General features: G+C 45.5%; 2 protein-coding genes across 2 annotated transcripts in view; one reads left to right on the top strand and one right to left on the bottom strand.

The window, feature by feature from the left end:
• Positions 1-5,257, bottom strand: part of LOC118147171 (uncharacterized) — a 13,063-nt gene extending 7,806 nt beyond the window's left edge. Inside the window, exons 1-4 of the mRNA XM_078348362.1 lie at positions 5,138-5,257; positions 4,896-5,048; positions 4,597-4,768; positions 3,555-4,478 (exon numbers count right to left, since the gene is read on the bottom strand). Of these exons, the coding sequence (XP_078204488.1) occupies positions 3,555-4,478; positions 4,597-4,768; positions 4,896-5,048; positions 5,138-5,257 (1,369 nt within the window). The remainder of the gene's footprint in view (positions 1-3,554; positions 4,479-4,596; positions 4,769-4,895; positions 5,049-5,137) is intronic.
• On the top strand, positions 3,922-19,765 carry PROKR1 (prokineticin receptor 1). Its single transcript, XM_017964037.4, has 3 exons — positions 3,922-4,484; positions 6,296-6,938; positions 16,094-19,765. Exons 2-3 carry the CDS (start codon positions 6,454-6,456, stop codon positions 16,785-16,787), a joined length of 1,179 nt encoding a protein of 392 aa, XP_017819526.1. The 5' UTR covers positions 3,922-4,484; positions 6,296-6,453; the 3' UTR covers positions 16,788-19,765.

The raw sequence follows: 19,765 nt of genomic DNA, 5'->3' as shown, positions 1-19,765 counted from the left end.
ATACCATACAGACTAGGTGTGTAGTAGGCTATGCCATCTAGGTTTGTGTTAAGTGCACTCTCTGATATTCACACAATGAAATTGCCTAATGATGCATTTCTCAGAATGTATCCTCATCATTAAGTGATGCATGGCTGTATATGTAAAATATATATAACATAAAATTCACCATGTTAAATGTTTAAGTGTACAATTCAGTGACATTAATGCATTGACAATGTTGTGCAATCATCACCCCTACCATTGCCAGAACTTTTTCATCATCCCAAACAGAAACTCCGAGCCCATTAGATAATAATCTGCTATTTCCCCTTTCTACCTTCTGACTTTATGAACTTGCCTATTTTAGGTATCTTATATGTGTGGAATCATTCAATATTTGTTTTTGTGATAGGCTTAATTTAACTTAGCATGATGTTTTCAGGATTCACCCATGTTGTAGCATGTGTCAGTACATCATTCCTTTTCCTCCCATTTTCTCATTATGGTAAAGTGAAAAAAAATATTTGCCATCTTAACAGTTTTTAAGTATACAGTCCAGTGGTATTAAGTACGTTCAGATTGTTGTGCAACCATTACCACTATCCATCTTTGTAATTCTTTTCATTTTGCAAAACTGAAACTCTGTACCAATTAAACAATAGCTCCCCATTCCTCCTTCCTCAAGACCCAGGCAACCACCATTCTACTTTCTGTCTCTATGAATTTGACTACTCTAGCTACCTCACGTAAGTGGAATCATACAGTATTTGTTCCTTCATGGCTGGCTTATTTCACTTAGCACAATGTCTTCAAGGTATATCCATGTTGTAGCATATGTCAGAATTTCCTTCCATTTTAAAGCTGAATAATATTCCATTCTGTGTGTATACACACACACATACACACGAGAGGGCTTTAAAATTTTGGAAAATGCATATTATGAAAAAAGTATGCATGGATTTCAAATATTTTTTACACCAAAATGAATAGGATCTAGTTTGCGGCACTAAGAAGGATAAGATATCAGCCAAGGCGAGTGGATCATGAGGTCAAGAGATCAAGACCATCCTGGTCAAAATTGTGAAACCCCGTCTCTAATACAAACACACAAAAAACTATCTGGGCATGGTGGTGCGTGCCTGTAATCCCAGCTACTCAGGAAGCTGTGGCAGGAGAATTGCCTGAACCCAGGAGGCGGAGGTTGCGGTGAGCCGAGATCGCGCCATTGCACTCCAGCCTGGGTAACAAGAGCGAAACTCTGTCTCAAAAAAAAAAAAGAAAAGAGCCCCTATCAGAGCAACATGAATTCTGAAAAATCGAAGCAAGGGCAAACATGAAATGTATGGTGAAGCTTGTGGGGAAGAGTGGTGAAATCACTGATACCTTATGAAAAGTTTTTTGTGGGCAATGACCCAAAGATATAGGTGGTTTACAAACAGACACTCATTTCAGGAAGGGACAAGAGGATGTTGAAGATGAAGTCTGCAACAGCAGACCATCCACATCATTTGTGAGAAAAAAATCAATCTTATTCATGCCCTAATTGAAGAAGACAGATGATTAACAGCAGAAACAATAACCAACACCACAGGCACCTCAACTGGTTGAATTTACCCATTTCTGATTGGCAAATTAAAGTTGAGCAAACTTTCCACTTGATGGGTGCTAAAATTGTTGTGCCCAGATCAGCTGTAGATAAGAGTAGAGCTTTCCAATCCAGTCTATTATCAATGGTGAAGGGGAGAAGAAAAGCAAAGCACACTGCCATGTGTTTACCTACGCAACTGTCTTGCATGCTCTGTTCATGTACCCCAAAACCTATAATCCAATAAAAAATTAAAAAAAAAAAAAAAAGAGTAGAGCTTTCAGTGAAAATACAAAACAGGTGGGATCAAGATTATGAAAGATTTCTTTGAAGAACTGTAATAACAGGAGAAAAAACAAGACTTTGCCAGTGTAATCCTAAAGACTAAGCACAATCAAAGCAGTGATTACCAGGATGTGGGAGCAGTCTGGTCAAAGCAAAAGCAGATCCATCAAGAGCAAAAGTCACGGCAATAGATTTTTCAGGGGACGCTCACAGAATTTTGCATGTGGTTTTTGGTAGAAGGCCAAAGAATGATAATATCTGCTTATTATGAGAGTATTTGGAGAAATTAGATAAAGCTGTAGCAGAAAACATGCCTGAAAAAGCTCCACCAAAGAGTCCTTCTCCACCATGACAATACTCCTGCTCATTCTTCTCATCAAACAAGGGCAATTTTGCAAGAGTTTCAATGGGAAATCATTAGGCACCCATCTTACAGTCCTGATTTGGCTCTTTCTGACTTCATTTCCTAATCTTAAAGAGTCTTTAGCTGGCACCCATTTTTCTTAAGTTAACAATATGAAAAAGACTTCATTGACATGGTTAAGTTCCCAGGACCCATGCCAGGTCTGGTGGCTCACACCTGTAATCACAGCACTTTGGGAGGCTGAGGTAGAAAAATCACTTGAGGCCATGAGTTTGAGACTAGCCTGGGCAACCTATCCAGACTTTTGTCTTAACAAAAAATTAAAAATACGTAAATAAAATAGAAAAGTTCCCAGGACCTTCCATTCTTTAGAGATGGACTAAATGGCTGGCATCACTACAAAATCATCTTGAACATGATGAAGCTAAAGTTTATATTTTTAAATTTTTATCTTTTAATTCAATTTTCCCAGAAACTTTTGGAAGTTCCCATGTGAGTGCATGTGTGTATGCGGAACAGTTTGTTTATCCCTTCATCACTGATGGACATTTGGACTGTTTCCATGTTTTCACTATTAAAGTGAATCATAGCTAATAATGCTTCCACGAACATGGATGTACAAACATGCCTTTGATACCCTGTGCATTATTTTCACCAAGTTGATAAAGACATGCTTGAAACTGGGAACAAAAAGAGGTTTAATTGGACCTACAGTTCCACATAGCTGGAGAGGCCTCAGGGTGACAGGTAAAGGCGCTTCTTACATGGTGGCAACAAGAGAAAAATAACGAAGAAGCAAAAGTGGAAACCCCTGAAAACCCATCAGATCTCATGAGACTTATTTACTATCACAAGAATAGCATGTGAAAAACAGGTCCCCTGTGATTCAATTACCTTCCCTGGGGTCCCTCCCACAACAGGTGGAAATTCTGGGAGATACAATTCAAGTGGAGATTTGAGTGGGGACACAGCCAAACCCTATCATCATCCTGCTTTTAATTTTTTTGTTTAGACACCCAGAAGTGGAAACACTAAATCATATGGTAATTGTAATTTTTAATTTTTTGAGGAAACACTATACTGTTTTCTACAGTGGCTGTGCCATTGTACTTTCTTACCAACAGTGCACAGGGTTCCAGTTTCTCCACATTCTCACCAACACTTGTCATCATTTCTTTTTATAGTTGAATAATATTTTATTGTATGTATATACTATATGTATTTTGTTAATACATTTACGGACATTTGGGTTGTTTCTGTCTTTTGGCTACTGTGAATAGTGCTGCCATAAACATTGGTGTATGTTGTCCCTACTTTCAATACTTTGGGGTTACATACCTTGGATTGGGATTGCAGAACTATAGGCCCCATTTTTTGAGTAATCTATGGGCTGGTAAAGGAAGACTGTGCTCTGTGAGTCAGCGTTGTCCATCCCAGCCTTCTGAGCAGACATCCCTGGGCGGGGGTCCTTCCTTTCTCCAGTGTGCTGCCCCGCCCCCTTGTTTCTCTCTAGAAAGCACTTCTCTGCGCCTCTTTTACCCGGAGGTACGGCAGCTGGCACCGAAGGTGGCCCTGGTGTCCGGTCGGGCTGGCCCAGGGGACGAAGTTGGAGGCTGCCCCAGGCGTGTCCCTGAGATTGAGTGTGTGGGCAGCGGGGGAGGCTCCTCGGTCCTTTGCACGTTCGTGGCTGAGCGGGGCCGTCTCCGCCCACTCCGACGGCGCCGGGCTGCCAAGGTGAACCGCTGAGGAGCCCCGTGCCCCGAGGCGGGCATAGCCTCCCCGCCTGGGTGCCCCCGGTGCAGGGTCGGCGCAGAGCCCTGCCGGGAGCCCCAGCGCCCCCGTTCGCGCCCGGGGTGGCCGTTCTGAAGCCTGAACCGGGGAACGCGCCGCCCGCCTGGCTCGGATCCCTCCCGCGCGTCCTCGCCGCCAGCGGCCGCCCGGGCGTCCTGAACGCTCCTGCCCAGGGCGATCCCGGCCTCTCCAGCCCCACGGGCCCGGACGACCCCCAACGCTCCCAGCCTCGAGCCCACACCTCGGCGCCCCACGGCCACCGGAGGCGGGGACAGGGAGTCCGGGGCAGGCCGGGCCGGGGGATCTGCGGCGGCGGCGCGAGCTTAACTCCCGCCAGAGCCGGGAAAGAGCCCCGAGCCGAGGAAGAAGGGAGCGGGGACCTGCCCTCCGCCTGCCGGCTTCTGGAAGAAGCGTCTCCTGTTCCGGCCCTGGAATAAGAAACCCGTACCTCGTCCGCCCGACTCCGCGATGCTGCAGGTACCTAGCGCGCCCTCCCGGGGAGGATGCTCCAGGGGCCCCACGCAGCACCGGTTGCGGCCGAGGGGTGCGGTGGCTTCTGAGTGAAGAGGGAGCTTTGCAAGGGATTCACTCCTGTGCGTTTCTTCAGGAGAGCCAGGCTTCCCCTCCGCTGTCCTTAGGAGAAGCCGCCCAGGTTCCAGGGAGAAAGTTGGGAGCAGGCGAGGGACTGATCTGTAGGGGTTTGTGAGAGAGGCTCCCAGCGATCGAGAGGTCACCAGGTGGGGTCGGATTGGGGTTCCCGTCTGAAAGGTGAGAATAAAGGAGAAAAGACCAATGGATAGTCATCCTTAATCTCGTGACGCCCTCCTTTCCATCCCCGAAGTTTCTATATTCTTTGTTTTTGAAACCTACTTTGAGCCTTCAGGTAACATGCTGGTAGGGGTACTCCCCCCAGAGTGCCATATCACTGCGACCCACGGGGCCTGCAAGGAGTGGGGCCTGTCCCGCCTTGGTTCCAAGCTTGCCCCGTTTCTTCTTTTCATCTGAGTTCTGCTTCTTCTTGACAGGGGCAGAAGACAAGGGCTGAGCCAGACAGAACTGAGAGCTCAGTGGAAGGAAAAAATCAGGGTGAGGGGTTGGGATAGAGAGGCAGCAGTGGGTCTGAGCCCCACTGGGGAGCAGAGGGACTTTAACCCTGGCTTCAGAAAGACGGCTCCAGATGTCTTGTCTTGGAGGAATATGCAGAGCAGGCTTTTCTGGGGCCGGTGGGGGGTGGGGGGTGTCCTTGGCATGTTCCTCATCTCCCTTTCCCAGGAAGCTCAGGCTTGCCTTCTTCCCTCTGTTCTCCTGACATTTGTTTTAGGGTGCTCTCCAGACCTCAGCCCTCCTTCTATGTCCCAGTCCCTGGTCTGATGTCTTCAGGGTTTGGGAAGGACTGCAGGGAGAGGGCAGGGGACAGGGGGACTCTGGCTTCCTCCCTGTCCCCAGCAGGGCAGCTGACACCAACCCCCCGACCCCTCATCCCTGCCCCATTATGTGGTGTGGTGGACTTTCTGTATCAGAATTTCACTCCCCTTCCTTGCAGCTGACCAAGGAGGCCTGAGAGCTTAGTAGTAAATTCCTGCAGTTCTAGGGTATAACACTCTCCTCTGGGGAGCTCTGGGCTGCGCAGACATTATTGATCTCCTGCCTGGCAGATGTTGAACCTCTGAGTGTTTAAGCTACTTACCTCTGGACACTCAACCAGCCAAGGAAAAAATATGCTCTAGAGTTCCCATTCTCACCACTTCGTTAGTCACAAACTGTGACTTGACCCTACAGCCTCTGCCTGGGGACAGGCCTTTGTAAATGCTGTTTCCAGCTTCTAGGATCACAGGAGGTTCTGATGTGGGAACAGGAAGGCCAGCGAAGAGAGAGGAAGGTGGCTGCTCTATGGCTCCATGATTTTAGAGCCTTGTTTTGCCAGAAGAGCAAGGAGAGCAGACAGGCTCGTCTGAAAGCCCTCCCTCTTCAGTAGCATTTAAAGTAATTTCTTTCCCTTCAGCCTCCCTACACTCCCAACTTTTGTCCTTGAGAAAAGGTAAAACATTTCTGAATCTTCAGTGGAACAGAAATAAGCCGAGCCAGTGCTTGATTGTCTCTATAGCAATCCACCCGTCCCTAAATTGAGTATGTGGTTTTCATTCATTTTCTCATTGGTTCATTTCCATTCCACAACCCTGTATTCTCACTGGGCAGGTGGCTAATAGGTCTGCTTAGGTTACAAGATGGTTTTAAATTTGACCAGCTTTACTCCAACATGTAGCCAACTGTTTGTATGCCTTTCATAGGTTCAGAATGGAGCTCAGATACCAGACCCCAAAGATGCTGGCAGAGACATTCTGACTCATTAAGGGAGAGCTGAGTGATAGCAGAGGGGTGACATCAGCCTTGCAGACACTGCCCTGAGGAATTCCGAGCACTGTTGCTCACAGCACCGCCTGGCCATATGGAGACCACCATGGGGTTCATGGATGACAATGTCACCAACACCTCCAGCAGTTTCCTTTCTGCACTCAACCCTCGTGGAGCCCATGCTGCTTCCTTTCCATTCAACTTCAGCTATGGCGACTATGATATGCCTTTGGATGAAGACGAGGATGTGACCAATTCCCGGACATTCTTTGCTGCTAAGATTGTCATTGGCATGGCCCTGGTGGGCATCATGCTGGTCTGCGGCATTGGCAACTTCATCTTTATTGCTGCCCTGGTACGCTACAAGAAGCTGCGCAATCTCACCAACCTGCTTATTGCCAACCTGGCCATCTCTGACTTCCTGGTGGCTATTGTCTGCTGCCCCTTTGAGATGGACTACTACGTGGTGCGCCAGCTCTCCTGGGAGCATGGCCACATCCTGTGCACCTCTGTCAACTACCTGCGCACTGTCTCTCTCTACGTCTCCACCAATGCCCTGCTGGCCATCGCCATTGACAGGTGAGTGCAGCAGCAGTGGGGGCAACAAAGGCAGTCAGGGAGGAAGAGTCATTGGAATTGCCTCCTCTTGTGCTGCAGTTGCAGATTGATGAGAGATGTCTGTATTTCTCCTAGAGGTAGATGCCTGGGGGATTCAAAAGCTTGACCATTGACTGACGGAAGAGTTCTCTTTTTCCAGCTTTGTTCAGCAGAGCCCTCTAGAGTTGGGTGATGGGAAGTTTTTGATCTCCCCTGCTATGGATGTTTTCCTAGATGTTACACCTTCCAAGGTCTAGAGTAGACAGCTAAGAGGAGATATTGAGGGACAGTTTAAGCTCCAGGCAGTTATTTCTTGAGTCAACTTGGAAATCTTGAAGGAGGTTTCTATCTCATCAGGACTTCCTCTACTAAAATATGATCTTCTAGCACCAGCTGTTTTAAAATAAGATTCAAGGATTTGTGGCTGGCTGTGGTAGGTAGTTCAAGCCTATAATCCCAGCACTTTGGGAAGCTGAGAAAGGAGGAGTATTTGAGGCTAAGAGTTCAAGACCAGCATGGGCAACATATCCAGACCTCATCTTTAGAAAAGAAATCAGCTGGATGTGGTGGTGTGTGTCTGTAGTCCTAGCTAGTTGGGAGGCTGAGGCAGGAGAATCACTTGAGCCCAGGAGTTCAAGGCTGCAGTGAGCTATGATCATGCCATTGCATTCCAGCCTCGGGGACAGAGGGAGACCTTGTCTGTAAAAAGTAAATAAAAACAAAAAGATTGAGGGATTTGTTTTGGAAAAAAAAGGAGAACATATGTTTATTTACTTTTTGTTGTTGCATTAATCACTTTGCATCTTTTAGTCCATTTGCACAGACAGTGCAGAAGACCTGTTTCTGGTGACCACAGATAAAATCAGGACGAGCAGCCTCTGCGTATCTTTCTTCAAGGTAGTCTCTTCCTTTAGTATAAACTCTTCCTTTAGTATAAACCCCTGCTAATGGGCCAGGCTGGTCTTTGTTCCCCCAGGGATAATCTTTGCTAACTCCTCTGCCCACAGTTGGACTGTCATTACAAAGCACCTGGTTACAGTCTAGAGAGAGTTACCCTGAGGGTCAAATCAGGCCTCTGTGTACTTGGATTTGAACAGCCTGACTCTCTCCCTTAACCCAGAGAGCCTGAGGCATACATGCTCTACCTGTTCTCTGGCCTCAGGGATCTGAGGAGGTTTGACCTGGCCCTCACAGTCAGGACAGTGTTCTGGGGAGGAGCACAGCTGAGAGAGCTTGTTTTCTGAGATCATAGGCAGGGTGACCAGGGCTGGGATAACTGAAAAGGATAACCTGAGAAAAGGAGGTTACGAAGGAGTCTCTGTCTTTAAAACCGCTGAGAGGTGGGGCCTCAGCCTCCCTTCTCCAGGGAAGGACATTAGGGAGTTAGCAGCTTACCTAGCCCTTGTTCTGTCCCACATTGAAAAGGTGTCATCCTTGCAGAAAGATACTTCTCCTTGGCCAGGTTCCCTCCACTGAGTCACAGCCCCGCAGCTTTTAATTTACCTGGGCAAGGACCCTGGGTGAACCCACAGAAAGAGCAGGAGAGGAGCAGTCAAGTAGAGTATCTAACTCTTAGGTTCCCTTCAGAGCTGCCTAAAAAGAGCTCCAGGGAATTTGTCTCTGAACGTTTCTGAAAATAGAAGCTGCCACCTTCTCTCTTAGCCCATGAAGAAGACAAAGCATACAGAGTCATTTCCTAAAGTTTCATACTAGCAAGAAACTACATGTACTCAGCTACTAAATGCAGGGTAGGGTGCCTCCTACGGAGTGGGACCCTACTCCCCAGCTTAGCTCCATTCTACCACTTGAAAAAAGTGACAATGGTAGGAGGGAGTAGCTTCGAGGGGAAAGGAAGCCAGGATACACTCAGAGGCATTGTTTTATTTGGAACATGTAAGAGTGATATCTATATCAGTCAGTCAGTCTCCATCTTCTGAACTTTTTTAAGCTTATATCCTTGTTTCATACCAAACAGCTTGTCTGAAATATTGCAAGCATTTCTCTTGCAGTGTGAGTTTACACAAAGCAAATTAGATGCAATAAGAAAGTTGAATGAATACCTATGCAACTATCTTGCATGTCTGCACATGTACCCCAAAACCTAAAATGCAATTTAAAAAAAAGTTGAATTAAAAAACACGGGGCTTTGCACCATGGGGCTGCTATGGTTGAGTGGGGTTATGATTGAAAGCTTGTACCCAGACCTTGAGGAAAGCACCACGTGCCTTCACAGGGCTACTCAATGGTCTTGGTGGATGAACGGCTGCTCCAGTGCATGGAGTTCTTTTAGTGATGTTTGTGATCTTTGAATTGAAAAATAATCTTTCAATTATTTTTATTTGTCTGCAGTGTTACCATCTAATTGTCGTCTAGGAATCATTAATTTTTCTCTGGTCTTATGTGTTGTTCAGGATTTGATCAGTTGGGAGCAACTAATTTTTATCTTGGTTTATAACAAATACACTTAGTTGTAAAAATGCCTTTATGTTCGTTTAATGAAATTTCTGCAGCAATGTTAGCGGCTATTCTGCCTGGGTTTAAATTCCAGCTGTATTTTGTGTTGGGTCTTGTGTTAGTTATTTGACCTCTCTGCCTCAGTTTTCTCACTTATGAAATGAGAGTAAAAAGAAAGCCTGTAATCCCAGGACTTTGGGAGCCTGAGGCGGGTGGATCACGAGGTCAAGAGATCTAGACCATCCTGGTCAACATGGTGAAACCCCGTCTCTACTAAAAATATAAAAAATTAGCTGGGCATGGTGGCGCGTGCTTGTAATCCCAGCTACTCAGGAGGCTGAGGCAGGAGAATTGCCTGAACCCAGGAGGCGGAGGTTGCGGTGAGCCGAGATCACACCATTGCACTCCAGCCTGGGTAACAAGAGCGAAACTCCCGTCTCAAAAAAAAAAAAAAAAAAAAAAAGAAAAAGAAAGCCTATTGTATTAGGTTGCTTTGAGGATTAAATGAAATAATATATTTAATCGCCTAGAACAATATTTAAAACAGTAAGCACTAAATAAACAGTGGATATGATAATTCTTAAATTAACCCTTATAGGAAGGTCTACCACAAAAAAAGCAGATAAATTAATAAATATTTCTGACACACTAACCTCTTTGTTTTCATTGAAATTATTGTTTTTGGCTGGGCATGGTGGCTCACGCCTGTAATCTCAGCACTTTGGGAGGCCGAGGCGGGTAGATCACGAGGTCAAGAGATTGAGACAATCCTGGCCAACATGGTGAAACCCTGTCTCTACCAAAAAGTACAAAAATTAGCTGGGCGTGGTGGCACATGCCTGTAGTCCCAGCTACTTGGGAGGCTGAGGTAGGAGAATTGCTTGAACCCAGGAGATGGAGGTTGCAGTGAGCCAAGATCGCGCCACTGCACTCCAGCTTGGCGACAGAACGAGACTCCATCTCAAAAAAAAAAAAAAAAAAGTTATTGTTTTTAGGATGTGATTTTAAAAAATACAAGATTTCTATGAAATGGCAGAACAGAAATATTTATCATCTGGTAGCTTGTATTTCTGTTTCTATTATTGTTTCCATTGTTCTCTAAGGCATCTAAACTAGAAGAAAATCTCCTTTGTCCCAGCTGCTCTCCCTTCGTCACCAGCATTCATTCAACTTCCAGATCTTGGCAATACCCATTCGTTCATCCAGGGCTGGTATCTAGTCTCCTCTTGGTCTTTCTGCCTTCAGTGTTTCTTGGATCTGCCCATCTGTCAATCCTACTCTCCTGACAATCCATCCTAAGTTTTCATTTATTCATTCATTTAAACCATGCATTTTTATAGAGTAACTGCGATATGGCAGATGTTATTGCAAGCACTGGAGACACGACTGTGAATAAGACAAAAAAGAACTCCTTGCTTTCCTGGAGCTTATACGCAAAGGATAGAGAGAGGTCACAGTCAGCAAACAAAAAAGGAAGGTAATTTCAGAAGCAAGAAATATTCTGAACAAAAACAAGCACACACATAAAATGGCCAGAGTGACTGCAGGTGGGACCTACTTAGGTGAGCAGTCAAGAGGAGTGTCTCTGAGGAGAGGCCTTTGATCTGGCTTCTGAATGATGCAGAGGAAAGAGCCTGCCTTGGGAAGACAGGGGTCAAGCATCCCAGACAAGGGGGATTCTAAGTGCAGAGGCTGGGAGACAGGAACAAACCAGTTGAGTTCTAGGAACAGAGGAACAGAGAGAAGGCCCCATGTGGCCTGAGGGAAATAAGCAAGGCTGCAGCCAAATTAATCTTCTGTCTTGTACATGTCTCCCCTCTCTTGCTTAAAAGACCTCTACTGGCTCCATTGTCTACAAAGTATGGCTCAAACCCTTTCACCTGTTCTTCCAAATTTTAATTATCTAGCCCCAGACTGCTTCCCGGTCTCATGGATAAACACATTTATGTCCTGTTTTCCCAAAAAAGGTTGCAATCTTCACCATGGCCTTTTATATTAATTTTTTTTAAGAGATGGGATCTTGCTATGTTGCCAGGCTAGTCTTGAACTGGTCTTAAGTAATTCTTGTGCCCTGACCTCCAAAAGTGTTGGGATTGCAGGTGTGAGCCAGTGACCAGCCAGCTCTTTTTACATGTTTATTCATCCAGTTCCAGGCACTTGATGAGGGTGAAGTGGCATGAAAATCCTATTAGGTGCCCAGAATTCACAGACAGTAAAAGGTTGTGAAAGAAATAAGACACAATCACAGCTCTTGCAGGGCTGACCATCTAGAATTGGGGGTAGGGTGGGACCAGGGAGAACTAACACAAAACAGTTAAAGAATAAGTAAATTTAGAGAAGGGTGAGATCGTTATGTACTAGAGTAGTCAGAGGAGGCTTCATGGAGGAGTTGGACTTCTAACTGGCCTTCAACAAAGGAAGATCAGCAAAGGAGCAGGAAGTTTTCCCAAGAGAGTGAGTAGAACAGTGTTTGGAAAAGTCTAGAGGTGGGAATGCCTGAGGTGAGAGTGAGGTACCTTAGAGAGGGATGTCCGGCATGGGTAAGAAACACAAGGAGAGTAGAGATCAGAAAGACTAGGATCTATTCCAGAAGGTCTCAGCAGCCAGGCAGAGGGAGTGAAACCTGAGGGCAGGAGGAAACTAAAGATCCTGAGACCAGGTGCAGTGACTCACGCCTGTAATCCTAGCACTTTGGGAGGCCTAGGCGGGAAAATCTTTTAAGCTCAGGAGTTCAAGATCACCCTGGGCAACATAGGGAGATCCTGTCTCTACAAAAAAAAAAAAAAAAAAAAATTACCAGGCATGATGGCATATGCCTCTAGTCCCCGCTATTCGGGAGGCTGGGGTGGGAGGAATCCTTGAACTTAGAAGATAGAAGCTACAGTGAGCTGTTATCACCCACTGCACTCCAGCCAGCCCATCTTTACAAAAAAAAAAAAAAAAAAAAAAAGGATCATGAGAGACCTCTGCCCCAGCCAGAGGTCTGGGTTTCCTCTTTCATGTGGAGACACTAAGATCCTTCAGCATGTGGGGGCTCCAGGGAACTTCCCTTTTACCCAGAATCCTGAGGAAACTGGCCAGTGTATGTACCTTTGAAGAAGCTCTCTTCTTCTGTCTTGATGAGGCTAAGGCCTGAGTAATCTCGCCCAGCTTTAGGAAGCACAGATGCCTCCTGGTGCTTCCTGACCATTAGTCAGGGCCACTGGCCTGAAGATCGGGCCGTGTTATCTTGGCCCATCCCATGACTAGCCTAATAGCAGCTGGGACCACTGTTACCATGATTTGATCTGGGGCTGGGTCCCGAGAACACAGGCAGAGCCCAATATGTCTTTTCCAGCCCACTATTATCACAGTTATTGCCTGGACCATTTTTGTCTAGCAGCCTTCATTCCTTGTTCACTGGGAACTGTTAGCTCTACATGAATCTGGACCTAAGCCACTGTAGTGGCAGACACACAGGGCAAGCCAAGGGCATACTCATAAGCAGAGAAAAGCAGCTGCCAGATGTCATACCCCTTCTTGGAACATCAATAGGTAGAAGCCAACTGTGATGGAGAGGAAAGAGGAGAAGGGCTGCTGGGATGCTAGGAAGGCAAGAGGAAGGGCATCATCTTCTCTTGGCTAAAAAAAGAGGGGGTAGATGGCATTCAGAGATGCCACTGGATTTGCAGCAAGTCATCACTCTGTTGATATCTAGCTGTGTGGCTTTTTGACAGGTTATTTAACTTCTCAAAGCCTCAGTTTTCTCATCTGTAAAGTGGACATCATCACTGTCTTACCTATTTAATAGAGTTGGAATTACCTAGTGAAAAAGTGGATTTGAAGATGCTTTGTAAATTGCAAACTTCTTTACAAACATTAAGCAAACATTATGAATGCTAGAGTTCTGGAGTTCTGGTCCTAGCATTGACAAAGTTGACAGAAGTCCTTGAAACAGTTTTCTGCAATTTGCCTGTTGGTAAATGTATCAGGAAGACCTCTTGCATGGCTCACGGCACTAATTCTGGGAATGGAGTTGGGGTGATGTCAGAATGAAATAACTATCTGACAGGTAATCACAGATTACTCTGAGGATTAGATTTGACATGTAGAGTTTATCCTATAAAACAGAAAGTCAGAGAAGACTTACAATCAAGTATTTGCTAATAACATGTAAAGAAAAATATCTGTATACAGAATAGCTCTGGGAAAAAGTACGTTTTAAGATGCTAACAGTTCTTTGTATATTAATAGTTTACTGTTTCTTATGTGCAGTGTCTCATTGGAGCCTCATAGTATCTAGGTAATATTCCCATTTTACAGATGAGGGAAATGAACCTACAGGGATAAGAAAAATGACTCAGATTCATAGAGCAACTTTCTGGCAAAGCTGGGATTCGACTTGTGGTCTTCTGAGTCCTAGGTCGGCGTTCTTTCCCATATGTTTATTGAAAACACACTCTAAGTTTGAAATATCATAAAGGCTTAGGTAGCTACTATCAGGAAAAAGAATTATGTGGTGAAAATTCTTATAGTGAATGAATATGAATATAGGAAATTTCTTTGTCAGAGTAATCAGCAGATCGTAGTGGGGTGGACAGAGAGCAATGGCGCCAATGAGAGCAGAAGGTCTAAACTCTGTTTTCATTGTGAGTCGGGGAAATTGGAGGCTCTGGTTGCATCAGGAGCACCATGGTCTTTATGAAGGGCCCACACTCATGCGTTGACAATGGCATTGCCAACGCCTTGCAGACATTTCCCTTTTTATCCTCTGGCACTGGAGAGATTGGCTAGAGTGCCTGCGATGGTAGTCGGCTGAGTGTCCAGAGTGGGCGCAACCCAGCCTACTTCATTTTTTTTTAAGATGGAGTCTTGCTTTGTCACACAGGCTGGAGTGCAGTGGCATATTCTCGGCTCACTGCAACCTCTATCTCCTTGGTTTAAGCAATTCTCCTACATCAGCCTCCCAAGTAGCTGGGATTACAGGCACCGGTCACCATACCCAGCTAATTTTTGCATTTTTAGTAGAGACAGGGTTTCACCACGTTGACCAGGCTGGTCTCAAACTCCTGACCTCAGGTGATCCACCTGCCTCAGCCTCCCAACGTGCTGGGATTACAGGCATGAGCCACTGTGCCCAGCCCCTACTTCATTTAACATCTGGGGGCTAGAAGAGAGCTGGAGGCTCACTCCCGTGAACTCTATAAAGGGCTTAACTGCCCAGGCTGTTAGGGAGGAACAGAAAGAGCAGAAATACAATCAGGAAAAAAAAAAAAAAGAATGAACCTCTCTTCAAATCAAAATTCCAAGAAGGATGACTTCATAGGGATTTGTTTCAAAGGAAACAGAGTTGGTTTGGCTTGGCTTTCCTTCAGACCCCTGTCACACTTGCTCTGGGCTCTACCTGGGATAAGCTCTGGACACGTGAGACCATGTTTGTTTCCAATGTTGGCCAGTCAGTCCCCTCCCACTTCACTCCCCATCTCTCTCCTTCTCTAACTTCCACCCGCTGCCAGCCACAGGATGTCTTCCAGGAAACCGGAGCTCTCTGCATAAGTTGTGTGCATTCTCTCTGGGAAGGAGGCTATCAGCTGTCATGCCGCACAATGACTCACATCCCCCCAGAAAGTGCTCTCTGTTTGTGTTCCTGTACCACTGTGGTAACAGCAATGCAGGTTTTGACTTTTTTTTAAAAGAACAAAAGCAGTATCTTTTACATTCTGCTGCTTTGCGGTTAAAAAAAATACATTCATGTATATTCTCAATTGATTTTCACATCAACCCTGTGAGGTAGGGTTAAATGTTTTCTATCAAGGAAGGGTCCTGTGGTCTGTGACCTTGAGAAAGTCACTCATCTCTCACTGCCATCCATTTTTCCACCTGGAAAATGAGGTATTTGGCTGAATGCTTTTCCTCCTCCTTTGCATGCAAAGCAACAATTTTTAGAATGTGGAATGAAGAAAAACCTTTGCCCAGTGTTTCCATTGTAAAGGGCAGATTCTCCTGAATCTTTGAATTATCCTGCCCTTTTAGCTTTAAACTGCGAGGTAATTATAATGAAAAGCCCAAGAACAGGAAGCAGCTAGGAACAGTGCCAGGCTAGAAACCAATGGGAGGAATTATTACATTTAATACTAATTGTTATCATTTTTTAGTACATATTAGGTTTAAAACTGTGCCAGGCATAGTGCATACATTATCACATTTAACTGCCAACAAAACTTTTGCAGATAAGGAAACTAAGGGTCAGTTTCCAAACTTGCCTGAGGTTGCACAGCTAGTTAGAGAAGAGGCTGGGGTTAGCTTCAAGTAGGCCTTTTGCAGAAGCCCACATACCATTGGGAATTTTCTCCACGCATACCATTTGGTTGCTCCTTAGAATGTTGCAAAATGAAATGGCAGGTTTGCTTGAGACAAAAGTCTGAGACTATGCTGGGCAGCATACAGAGACTCTGCCTCTACAAAAAAAAAAAAATTAGCACGTGTGGTGCATTGTACCTCTAGTCCCAGCTACCTGGGAGGCTGAGGTGGAAGGATTGCTCGGGCCTAGGAGTTTGAGGCTGCTGTGAGCTATGATCATGCCACTGCACTCACTGCACTCCAGCCTGGGGGACAAAGCAAAACCCTGTTTAAAAAAAAAAAAAAAAATACCATCCAGCGCTTCTTCCTCACAGTGGCTGCCTCCACTTGTGTTCTTGCCCTAGGTATCTGGCTATTGTCCACCCGCTGAGACCACGGATGAAGTGCCAGACAGCCACTGGCCTGATTGCCTTGGTGTGGACGGTGTCCATCCTGATTGCCATTCCTTCCGCCTACTTCACCACCGAGACGGTCCTCGTCATTGTCAAGAGCCAGGAAAAGATCTTCTGTGGCCAGATCTGGCCTGTGGACCAGCAGCTCTACTACAAGTCCTACTTCTTGTTTATCTTTGCCATCGAGTTCGTGGGCCCCGTGGTCACCATGACCCTGTGCTATGCCAGGATCTCCCGGGAGCTCTGGTTCAAGGCGGTCCCTGGGTTTCAGACCGAGCAGATCCGCAAGCGGCTGCGCTGCCGCAGGAAGACGGTCCTGGTGCTCATGTGCATCCTCACCGCCTACGTGCTGTGCTGGGCCCCCTTCTACGGCTTCACCATCGTGCGCGACTTCTTCCCCACCGTGTTCGTGAAGGAGAAGCACTACCTCACCGCCTTCTACATCGTCGAGTGCATCGCCATGAGCAACAGCATGATCAACACCCTGTGCTTCGTGACTGTCAAGAACAACACAGTCAAGTACTTCAAAAAGATCATGTGGCTCCACTGGAAGTCTTCTTACAATGGTAAGTCCAGCGCAGACCTGGACCTCAAGACAATCGGGATGCCTGCCACTGAAGAGGTGGACTGCATCAGACTGAAATAACCCCCTGGACTTGGCCTAGTTTAAACACAAGGCAGCATCCTGGGGACACTGACCAGTGTGCTTGGATGCACATCAACCTGAAACTTTTTTTTGCTACAGAGGGCAAAATAAATGGACCACTCTGTGAACAGTGTTCATGGAGCTCAGCATTTCTAAAATGCACGTGACCAGACACTATCGCCAGTGGCATTTGTTGAATGTCTAATTTGTACACCAGTAGGTACTGGTAAGACCTATGTATGTTGATGACATTTAGTTGGCAAAATGAAATTTAAATTAAACCAAGGAAAATGTGTGCTGTAGATATAAATAAGGGAGTTTCCACCAAAGAACGGAGTAGTTATCTAGGACTGCAGTACATGTGTTCATAGTGTGAGGTTATCTCTGAGCCATCCAGCTACTCATCAGACACAGATCTAGCTCACCTCTGGGAATGCTCTTCAGCTGGAGGTCACGCCTAACCTTTGCAAGGCTGGAGCAAGAATACAGAAGAGACACTAGGCTCCTTCTGAAGACCTTCTCTCATTTCTCATGGCAAGGAGCCTTACATGCATATGCATTGACATCACAGTATTCATGGCCAAGTTCTGTGCAAACGCTTCCTCCCATGCTGCTCTATGGCCACCCTCAGGCCCAGAGCTCTGCACATAGGTGATAAGGCTCTTGTTCAGAAGGACTGACTTGGGGAAGAAGACACATAGACCCTGGATGCCATTTGGACAGGGAATTATGGGGTTCTGGGTACCTGGAGAAAGTCCAGAGGGGTTAGCCTGGATTCAGGGTAGTCATGTGCCCTGGTTCCATGGACCTTTTGCCTTCAATGGGGAGGGAGGTGCAGTTGGGAGAGAGTCAAAACAGGAAGGCAAAAGTGGAAGCATGTGGGGCTCAATGCAGCTCAGGGCAGGGGCTCAGGCTCTCCAGTATACTGATAATACTGTTCCCACCTGTTATTTCAGTTTGGGCCAATTAGGTTCCCCTTAAGTCCTTCCCTTCCCTCTCATGCCTCCATGTTTGTGAAGCATAGGATCTTTGAAAGTGGTCACAGTACCTCCTGGATGTGGCCTTTATTCATTTTTCTATTTTCACCAGCTCTCAAATGTAAGTGATGAAGAGTTCTCTCCTAACCAGAGAGTGTGATAAGGAATCCTCATTGATATGATTCGAGGGCAAGATATCCTTGTTACTGGTGCCTGAACCCCATCCTAGTCATTGTTTCTTTGGATTAAGACTTGCGGGCCGGGCACGGTGGCTCAAGCCTGTAATTCCAGCACTTTGGGAGACTGAGGCGGGTGGATCACGAGGTCAAGAGATCGAGATCATCCTGATCAACATGATGAAACCCGGTCTTTACTAAAAATACAAAAAATTAGCTGGGCATGGTGGTGCATGCCTGTAATCCCAGCTACTCAGGAGGCTGAGGCAAGAGAATTGCCTGAACACAGGAGGCGGAGGTTGCAGTGAGCCGAGATCGCGCCATTGCACTCAAGCCTGGGTAACAAAAGTGAAACTCTGTCTCAAAAAAAGACTTGCTTTGCTTCTAAAATAGGGGTCCTCTTGGGAGGGATAAGCCACACATTCCTAGTCCTCACTGTGAATGAAGTCATGTGATCCACTGGCAGGGGATGCAGGTCAGATGTATCTTCCAGAAGACCGTGGAAACCTTGGCACCCAAGAAAGAAGGGGACATACAGATGGGTAGTGTCAAACCAAACAGTGAGCTTCAGTGACCCTAAAGGCTTATTGAAGACTCATCCCACTTTCTAACCTACCTCCTTTGTTTGATGTTTTGAGTTTTGGAGTTTGGTATTTTGGAACTGAAAGATCTGAGAGCCAGCCTTGACTCTGTCACCTATGTAACCCTGAGCAAATCCTCTCTGAGGGGACAAAAGTAACACCTGTGATTCCTTCCAACAGAGTGGCTGTGAGAAGCCAATGAGACAATTCATGGAAGATGCTTTCAACCACACAAGTTGCCAAAAGGATGGACTAGGAACTGTGCTTAGTCTGCCTGGACAAGAAAAACCTCTTTCTTTGACTTGTGTATCCAGAAACCTGGCTGTCTCCACTTTCATTTTCCTTTGTGTGAATTATTGCTTGGTACTTCTTACAGTGCTGTATGCATTATGTGCCTAATAACATGGTTATACAAACAAGGCCATGAGATTTGCTGGTAGATGCATGAAGGAAAGGGTGGCTGAGTCTTCAGTCAGAAGATGAGTTTAGGGTTTTGGAAACTCCATAATTGGAGCATCTTTGTGATCCTGGAAGTACTGATTATTTTCCCATGCCTGTTCCCAGCTAGCATGAATCTGGGCAATGGGATAGTTTTTTTCTCAATCTGTTTTTATTCTCACGAGTGTGCAGAGCTATAGCGTGGAGTTGTCTTTTTCTTATCTGAGAGCAGCACACTTACAAGTTTATTTAAGTAGCCCCTGTGTGGCATGTTCCCTCCAAATATAGTCAATGCCTTATTTTTGGCAGCAAAATTTACTTTGTAGAGTAACTTTATTTCCCTGAAAGATGCATTTCAAAAACCTACTTATTTCTTCCCATTTATCACCCAACAGACTTACCCTACAATTTACTCTGAATGCTCTTGGAGAATAAAATTAATTAAAATATTAGCTTGAACCAAACAGGCATTGGAAGGCCATTTAAATTTTTTTCATATAAAATCATATATTACATTCTTAAATCTGGAAGGTTAGCATTTGGATTAAAAAGTTAACAATGATATAATTTATTGTCATTATGTTCACCCCTTTCATTAAGAGTGCAAAACAAGAGTTGATTGTATTAAATAGGAGCTCTTTATATTCGACAACCAACCCCCCTCTGCTTTTCAGCCTAAAGTGTGTCAATTTTTCACTCAACTATCTGTAATACTTCCCGATATTAGTGTCTGCTTGTAATTTTATAGTGAATGAGAGTGCTGTGTTGTTATCAAGTGAAATGAAAATACCTGTATGTGTAGAAAA

The sequence above is a fragment of the Callithrix jacchus genome, chromosome 14, assembly GCF_049354715.1.
Source record: "Callithrix jacchus isolate 240 chromosome 14, calJac240_pri, whole genome shotgun sequence".
Lineage (NCBI taxonomy): Eukaryota > Metazoa > Chordata > Mammalia > Primates > Cebidae > Callithrix > Callithrix jacchus.
Note: the sequence above shows the minus strand (reverse complement) of the source record. Positions and strands in the feature narration are given on the sequence as shown.

Bases quoted from the DNA above. Each gene is read 5' to 3' on its own strand.
- PROKR1 (XM_017964037.4), top strand. From the start codon at position 6,454: ATGGAGACCACCATGGGGTTCATGGATGACAATGTCACCAACACCTCC. The intron at 6,939-16,093 runs GTGAGTGCAGCA...TTCTTGCCCTAG, and splicing joins CTGGCCATCGCCATTGACAG to GTATCTGGCTATTGTCCACC.